General features: G+C 36.3%; 4 protein-coding genes across 4 annotated transcripts; all 4 read right to left on the minus strand.

The window, feature by feature from the left end:
- Positions 887–1,977, minus strand: LOC104702620 (glutathione S-transferase U23-like). Its single transcript, XM_010418513.2, has 2 exons — positions 1,593–1,977; positions 887–1,473 (listed from the first exon to the last, which is right to left on the minus strand). Exons 1-2 carry the CDS (start codon positions 1,905–1,907, stop codon positions 1,126–1,128), a joined length of 663 nt encoding a protein of 220 aa, XP_010416815.1. The 5' UTR covers positions 1,908–1,977; the 3' UTR covers positions 887–1,125.
- On the minus strand, positions 2,246–3,303 carry LOC104702621 (glutathione S-transferase U22-like). The gene is made up of 2 exons (XM_010418514.2): positions 2,930–3,303; positions 2,246–2,835 (listed from the first exon to the last, which is right to left on the minus strand). Exons 1-2 carry the CDS (start codon positions 3,242–3,244, stop codon positions 2,494–2,496), a joined length of 657 nt encoding a protein of 218 aa, XP_010416816.1. The 5' UTR covers positions 3,245–3,303; the 3' UTR covers positions 2,246–2,493.
- LOC104702622 (glutathione S-transferase U21-like) lies at positions 4,883–6,696 on the minus strand. The gene is made up of 2 exons (XM_010418517.2): positions 5,431–6,696; positions 4,883–5,302 (listed from the first exon to the last, which is right to left on the minus strand). The coding sequence occupies exons 1-2, from the start codon at positions 5,749–5,751 to the stop codon at positions 4,958–4,960; spliced, it is 666 nt and encodes a 221-aa protein (XP_010416819.1). The 5' UTR covers positions 5,752–6,696; the 3' UTR covers positions 4,883–4,957.
- LOC109124868 (glutathione S-transferase U20-like) lies at positions 6,716–7,036 on the minus strand. The gene has a single exon (XM_019227149.1). The coding sequence runs from the start codon at positions 7,034–7,036 to the stop codon at positions 6,716–6,718; it is 321 nt and encodes a 106-aa protein (XP_019082694.1).

The raw sequence follows: 7,330 nt of genomic DNA on the forward strand, positions 1-7,330 counted from the left end.
TTTTTTTTTTTTTTTTTTTTGGTTTCATTTAAACTTTAACATTATAATAGAGAAGTGACGAAAGTTAATGAATTTAATAGTGGTTTTTTTTTTTCTTTCTTGCGGATTGTGATTGTCGACAAGACTCACCGTTTGGGCCAGAATATTTTCCCCAAACGAACAACTCTCACATCTTACTTTTAGTTTGGACTACGAGTTGCGTCCGAGCCCTCAATCTTGAACCAAACAAGACTACCTAAAAAACTCCACGTTATACACACCCAACCCAACTGTACTACATAAGTACATGGTCTACATTACATGCAATATCAAATGATTTTAAAGAAGACTGATTTTGGGTTCTTTTTTAATCTATGAATTTATATATTTATATAGTATCGTATATCATTTCATCATCATTTTTTTATAAAGATATGTTACATCATTATAAGAGAACTCATCTGGTTTTATGCTATTACAAATAATAATATATATCTCACACAACAAAATATAACTTATGCATTACATAAAGCAACGGCCAACATATTTGACAATTTCGCAACTGTGATACTTATACCATGTTTACAATGAACAATTTTACTTTAAATTACGAGACAACAACGAACGAGATTATATGACGACAGATATCTTCACTATCTTTATTGATCTTTATAATAAATTAAATTTCGAAAATTCGAACTCCATATACATAGTGTAAAAGCACTAGTATTTTGTCAACTATTATTACATCAAAAGACTTTTACAACTTAAATTCTTTTAAGATTTTTTTTAATACAATGTATTTTTTTTTGTCAGATAATACAAATGGTTAATACAATGTATTATGTTTACCATTTGATTTGTTTTCTGTGTACTCGAAAAATATAATAAATAAAATACTATCCAAAAAGGGTTTGTTGATCAAAGTAAGCGACCGTTGACGCTTGTTATTGAAAAAGTAGTAACCAAAATAAAAATAGATCATAGCTTCACTCAAATCCCACCCAACACTAACATACATCGAGGCTCGAGCTATACTCGACTTATTGAAAAACATGTATAAAGTAGAGCAAAGCAGAACAGGGGGAAAACAGAGCAAATCCCACATCATGACAAAAACCGAGCAAAGCAGCAGAACAGGGGAATCTAGTCGAGTCCTAAAACAATCTTCCGATGATCAGAGACAGACTTGAGAACCTTATCTGAATCAGGCAAGGCCTTAGCCACACTCTCTCTCTTCAAACACCTCTGTGCCCACGAGACTAGCTTAGAAAACTTTGCTACGATGCTGAGATTCGCTACCTCCTCGTACGTACGGAACCAACTGTAGAATCCGATAAAGGCGATGTCCACAAGTCCAAATTCGTTTCCTCCAAAGAAAGATTTGTCTCCAAGCTCCGAGTCAAGGGTCGTGAGTACTTCGGTGAACTCCATCTTCGCTGCCTCTTGTTTCTCCCCTGTTTCTGACCATAAAGCCTTGCATGGTCCGTACGTCTGATCCCAATTTTGTCCAAAACAACATTTAGCAACACATCATCCGTTACTTACTTATATATTTAACGGATCGTAAGGCAAAGAACTCAAAAAAAACATCAAAGAGAATAAACTGTAACCTTCTTGTCAATGTAATCTACCCAAAATCTAGCTTGAGCTCTCTGGTAAGGATCCGAAGGAAGAATAGGGTTTGTGTCGGGCCAAAGCTCGTCGATGTATTGAACCTGGATTATGGATTCGCAGATCGGTTTACCTTTATGGATCAAAACCGGAATCTTCTTGTGAATAGGGTTCATTTCAAGAAGTAAAGGGCTCTTGTTACTCAGATCTTCTTCTCTATACTCATATTTCACTCCTTTCTCATACAAAGCAATCCTCGTCCTCATCCCGAACATGCTTGCCCAGTAATCCAATAGAATAACCTCTTCTGCCATTTTTTAAGTTGTCGGTGAGGCTGAGTGAAGAAGAGAGAGTGGTAATTATAGAGCCTAGATAAAGAAAGGTTTCGAATCTATTCTCCACTTCAATCAACTTTTGTACGAAAGATAAGAGAGTAAGTGGACCTGCTTTGGCAAAAAGGTAATATGCTCTTATAGCCATAATAACATGAACAATTGTTTAACCAAATTGTGATCAAAAGCAAAACTAGGGTTAATGTAACTAGTTTATATTATGTATTTTGGATTTTTTTTTAATTCGTATTTGCATGTCACAAGAGAGGTTGAATGATTTAGTGAGTGACTTGGTTAGTTTTCATTATCACTGTTTCATATGTTCTGAAACCTTTTTTCACTTTTATAACAAGTGCTAGACTTATAAAATTGCCTTAAGATTTTTTTATAAGCCTAGGCACAACACTTAAGTCCTATTTAAATCGAGGAACCATCTTCTTGTGACAAGAAACAGATCTTATTTGGTGAAATAAAAAAGAAGGGGGACAATATTCACAGAACACAAACAATAAACTTAAAAAAAAAAAGACAGTGAACATAGAAAATGGTGGAATCAATAAGACTATTATTAGACACAATATATCTTCCTAAGCTTATAGGCAAGCTCAAGGATCTTCTCAGAATCATGGAGGGACTTAACCACGCTTTCTCTCTGCAAACACCTCTTGGCAGAAGCCATCAGTATGGGACACTCTGGTTCGATGCTGAAGTTAGCTAATTTCTCTGATGCTTCGAACCAGCTGTAATATCCAGTCATGGCAATGTCTACAAACCCGAAGGTATCTCCACCAAAGTAAGGTTTGTCTCCAAGCTCAGATTCAAGAATCTTGAGTGCTTCGATATAGTCTTTCTTAGCTGTCTCTTGCTCCTCGCCTTTCGTTTGCCAGAGCTGATCCGCTGGCTCGAACAACTGCTTCCATTTAAAAAATCAAAATCCAAAACATTCTCAATAACGAGTCTATCTACAAACAAAACCCTATAACAGAGATTTTTGGATATGGTACCTTGGTGTCAACGAAATCGACCCAGAACCTGGCTTGAGCTCTTTGGTAAGGATCGGAAGGAAGGATAGGGTTTCTGTCGGACCAGAACTCGTCGATGTACTGGACAACGTTCATGGAATCACAAACCGGTTTACCATTGTGGATGAGAACCGGGATCTTCTTGTGAACCGGATTCATCTGAAGAAGCAAAGGGCTCTTGTCTCTCAGATTCTCTTCTCTGGACTCAAACTCAACTCCTTTCTCTCTTAGCGCGATTCTTGCTCTTATTCCGAATGGACTCGGCCAGTAATCAAGAAGGATCACTTCATCCGCCATTATTGTTAGTTTGTTACTCTAATTGGAAATTCTTATGAAATAGTTGGAATTGTATAAGGAGTTTTTGTATGCGCTGCTGATGTATATATTATTTGACTGTGAATAAAAATGAGAAAATTTAATTGAATCTTAAAGGTTAAGACACGTAGCAAGCAAGGTGTGAACGTTGTTAAGCAAGTCAACTTAGTGTTATCGAATTAGATATGTTTTTTAAATGGAGTTTAAAAAATGCTTAGGCCACTGCTTACGTCATTATGCTTATCTGTTCTTGTTTTTATGTTATAAATTTATAATAACAAAAATACACGACAGTAATCTTTTGCTTATGCTTAATCAATTCCACAATCCCTACAACTTAAAACATATATCGTCAGACTCAGACACCATATATAAACTTATCCTATAATTTTTTTTCGTTTACATGTAGTACACTATTGAATTCAAGTTCAGATTATGATTATATGATACAATGGTTGGTGGTACTATCCTACAATTTTGATCACTTAATTTTGTTTTCCCATTTATCTTTCCACGCAAAATATATATATAGAATCACTTAAAGATAAGTAACAAGATCCAAAATATTACAAAGGAGACAGCTCACTATGTTAGATACATCAGAACTAGTAATGGTTTTTACCCGAACTTTAATTAATGCAAAGGCTTAAAAAAAAGGAAAATAAATCAGTAACTAAGTAGAAAAATAGAAAAAGTTTAACCGAACCTTAATAACGGCTAGATTTATCACCGAACCTAAGGTTTTGGTTTAAACTCTGATAGTGAAAAAAATGGAAACATCACAGATACAATTTCTGCGATTACTGATTTTTTTTTTTGTGATCGATGGAATCATGGAAACCGTGTTGAATTTTGAAGTCTCCTGATTTTAGCAGTTCTCGCCTCTGTTTTTAAACTCCCAAGTCCAAGTATTGATGATGATTTGATATGTGTAGGAAAAGGCTCAAGGAGATGCTAAGTAACCGTTCAGGGGTCCAACATATAAGGTCACTTCATGGTTCTGAGTTAAGATCAGCCACCGAACCGGGTACTCAGGTTAATAATGCTCGCTGTGAAAAGTTTTGACTTTTATATGAGACTATGACTATCTGTGTAGCCTTTGTGATGGCTAATGATGGTGTGTTTTGCCAATTTTTCTTCATCAGGGGATGATCAAGATGAAGAGATGAAAGAAGAAGAGATAAGCTTTCTTAGCTTCTGCGTTTCTCATCATCAGTCACGTTTGCTTGGATCCGACATCGATCAAGGTGTGTGTGTTGGATCCGACATCGATCAAGGTGTCTACGTGTGTGTGTTGGATTGCAAATCCCATTCATCTTCAGCCCAACAAAAAGCAAAGCCTTTTCACAAGCCTATTTAAAAAAACAGAGGTATATATTTCACCTATTTTTAATAAACAGCTTTAAGAAACAAAAATAAAAAAATAAAAAATGTTTTCAAACTTAAAATTTAAATTTAACCATACTGAAAACAAACTGGACTTAGCATCCCTCACATCCTACAGGTCCGTTAGCTTGGTGTATAAGTTTAATATGTTTATACGTATTTTAAATTTAACACTTAAGGTTTTTTCAACTAGTTTTTTTAATAAATCATTAGTTTAAACAGATCATCCTAGAACAACAATGTCATTATTAGAAACATGAAAACCTCCAGATAAACACAACTTATATAGCTAAACAAAGAGATCTTCTCTTACTCGATCCCATATACCTTCTTAAGCTGTAAAACGTAACCAAAAACTTTGTCATAATCAGGCAAAGCCTTAGCCACACTGTCTCTTTGCATACACTTCTTTCCCCAAGTCATCAGTTTCGAACACTCTGATTCAATGCTGAAGTTACCAAACTTCTGGTATGCTGGAAACCAACTATAGAACCCAACCAGCACAATGTCTACAAACCCGAATGTATCGCCGCCAAAGTAAGGTTTATCTCCTAGTTCAGATTGAAGAGTCTTGAGTATTTCAATAAGCTCCTTCTTGGCTGCTTCTAGCTCCTCACCTTTCGTTGCCCAAGTCTTCCTCCCACAAAGGAACAACTGTTCATTGTACCACAAGGAATATACACATACACACCTGATTACAAGCAAAACCTAGAGTCTGATCTAAAATCTTTTCAATTGCTAATTTAATACAGTGAAATTTGAAGACACATTAATGTTGTTACTTTCTTTTCGATGAAATCGGCCCAAAATAAGGCTTGAGATCTTTGGTAAGGATCAGTAGGAAGGAATGGGTTCTTGTCGGACCAGACTTCGTCTATGTATTGGATTTGGATAATGGATTCACAAACCGGTTTACCATTGTGGATGAGAACCGAGATCTTTTTGTGAATCGGATTCATCTCTAGAAGCAAGGGACTCTTGTTATTGATCACATCCTCTTCTCCTCTATACTCGTACTTCACTCCTTTCTCCTCTAACGCGAACACTGTCCTCATTCCGAACATGCTCGGCCAGAAACTCATAAGGATCACTTCGTCTGCCATTGTTTGCGATCGGTGAAGCTCTTCTTCTTGATTCGTCTTTTACCTGTAGCCTTGTTAGGGTGTCATTCAAAATTACTAAAACTATTGTGGCCAACCATATGAAACGGTTTAAGAAAATCAAAGTGTGGTAATTATATAATTTCTATCACTAGTCTTAGAGTAACTTAACAATATCTCGTATTTTAATGCTGCTAGTGGTGTATCAACTACAGTAGGGCGGATGAAAAGTTCTCCATGAATTTGTAAAGCATCCTAAGTGTGAATTATTGTAACTCTTTTTTTTTGTTGTTTAAACTTTAAACTCGACACGTCTAGATGATATATTATTGGTTGAATAGTGACAAAAAAAAAAAAAGATAATGTATGTGTACTCGATCGTAGTGGAGTCTTCACTCAAACCTCAAAGTGAGGGAACTGAGCTGATGATGGAGGTGTTTTTAGTGCTTTAGGCTGCCATGTCCTCCCAAAATCGGTTGAGAACACAACACACTTTTTATAATTTTGTTTTTGTAGGGCCACTACACTTGCATGATTGAAACGTGGTCACCAGCTCTACTAATAATAGCCCTCTATTATACTCTTTTTTCGCACAAGCGTCAGCGGAGAATGCGTCTCGTGAGGGAGTAAAAACAAAAACTGTCTTCTGTAGTGAAAGCGACAAAGAAATCCACCATATAATCTTCTCGTGATTCTTGTTTTTTGAGAACTTTTCTTTCATTGGTTCCAAACGATTTTACTGATCTAGTAATCTCTCCTTCGTGAATACGACTTCACATTTAGACGCTTCAATCAAAACAAAGTTTATTTAAAATCCATACATAGCAATTAGGATGCATACATGCCACCACACAATCACTAATGCTCTCTCCCGCATTATTATTAAGGAACACAGAAAACCAAAGATAAAAACAGAACAGAACAGAACAGAACGTAGATAAGACGACAAAAGAACAACAATTTCTACTCACTCAGATCCGAGATTGTTCTTCCTAAACTCAGCAACGTATCCAACAATCTTCTCAGAGTCAGGGAGAGATTTAGACACACTCTCTTTCTCCATGCACCTCTTTCCCCAAGCGACTAGTTTGGGACTCTCTGATTCGATGTTGATGTTACCAAACTTCTCGTATGCTTGGAACCAACTGTAGAATGTAATCAAGGAAATGTCTACATAGCCAAAGCTATCTCCACCAAAGTATGGTTTGTCTCCAAGCTCAGTTTCAAGAATCTTGAGTGCTTCAATAAACTCCTTCTTCCCTGCCTCTTGCTCCTCACCTTTCTTCATCCAGATCTTCACTTGTGCTTCGGTGAACTGAATCCATTACACATTGCAACATATTAACATCAAACTTTGTTTCAGATGAACACAAAAAAAAAAAGTTCAAATCAAATCCAAAGTAGTAGACATCAAACAAGCTTACAGATCTACAAAAAAAACCCTAAAATTAGCCTTGTATCCTGTTTCAGACAAAAATTACGAAAACTAGGAACAGAGAAGGGATAAGTTACCTTCTTGTCCACGAAATCGGCCCAGAAACGAGCCTGAGATCTCCCGTAAGGATCGGAAGGGAAGAATGGG

Source organism: Camelina sativa, chromosome 7, assembly GCF_000633955.1.
Source record: "Camelina sativa cultivar DH55 chromosome 7, Cs, whole genome shotgun sequence".
In the NCBI taxonomy this organism is placed as follows: Eukaryota; Viridiplantae; Streptophyta; class Magnoliopsida; order Brassicales; family Brassicaceae; genus Camelina; species Camelina sativa.

Bases quoted from the DNA above. Each gene is read 5' to 3' on its own strand.
- LOC104702620 (XM_010418513.2), bottom strand. From the start codon at position 1,907: ATGGCAGAAGAGGTTATTCTATTGGATTACTGGGCAAGCATGTTCGGG. The intron at 1,474-1,592 runs GTTACAGTTTAT...AATTGGGATCAG, and splicing joins TAGATTACATTGACAAGAAG to ACGTACGGACCATGCAAGGC.
- LOC104702622 (XM_010418517.2), bottom strand. From the start codon at position 5,751: ATGGCAGACGAAGTGATCCTTATGAGTTTCTGGCCGAGCATGTTCGGA. The intron at 5,303-5,430 runs GTAACAACATTA...TACAATGAACAG, and splicing joins CCGATTTCATCGAAAAGAAA to TTGTTCCTTTGTGGGAGGAA.
- LOC109124868 (XM_019227149.1), bottom strand. From the start codon at position 7,036: ATGAAGAAAGGTGAGGAGCAAGAGGCAGGGAAGAAGGAGTTTATTGAA.
- LOC104702621 (XM_010418514.2), bottom strand. From the start codon at position 3,244: ATGGCGGATGAAGTGATCCTTCTTGATTACTGGCCGAGTCCATTCGGA. The intron at 2,836-2,929 runs GTACCATATCCA...AAATGGAAGCAG, and splicing joins TCGATTTCGTTGACACCAAG to TTGTTCGAGCCAGCGGATCA.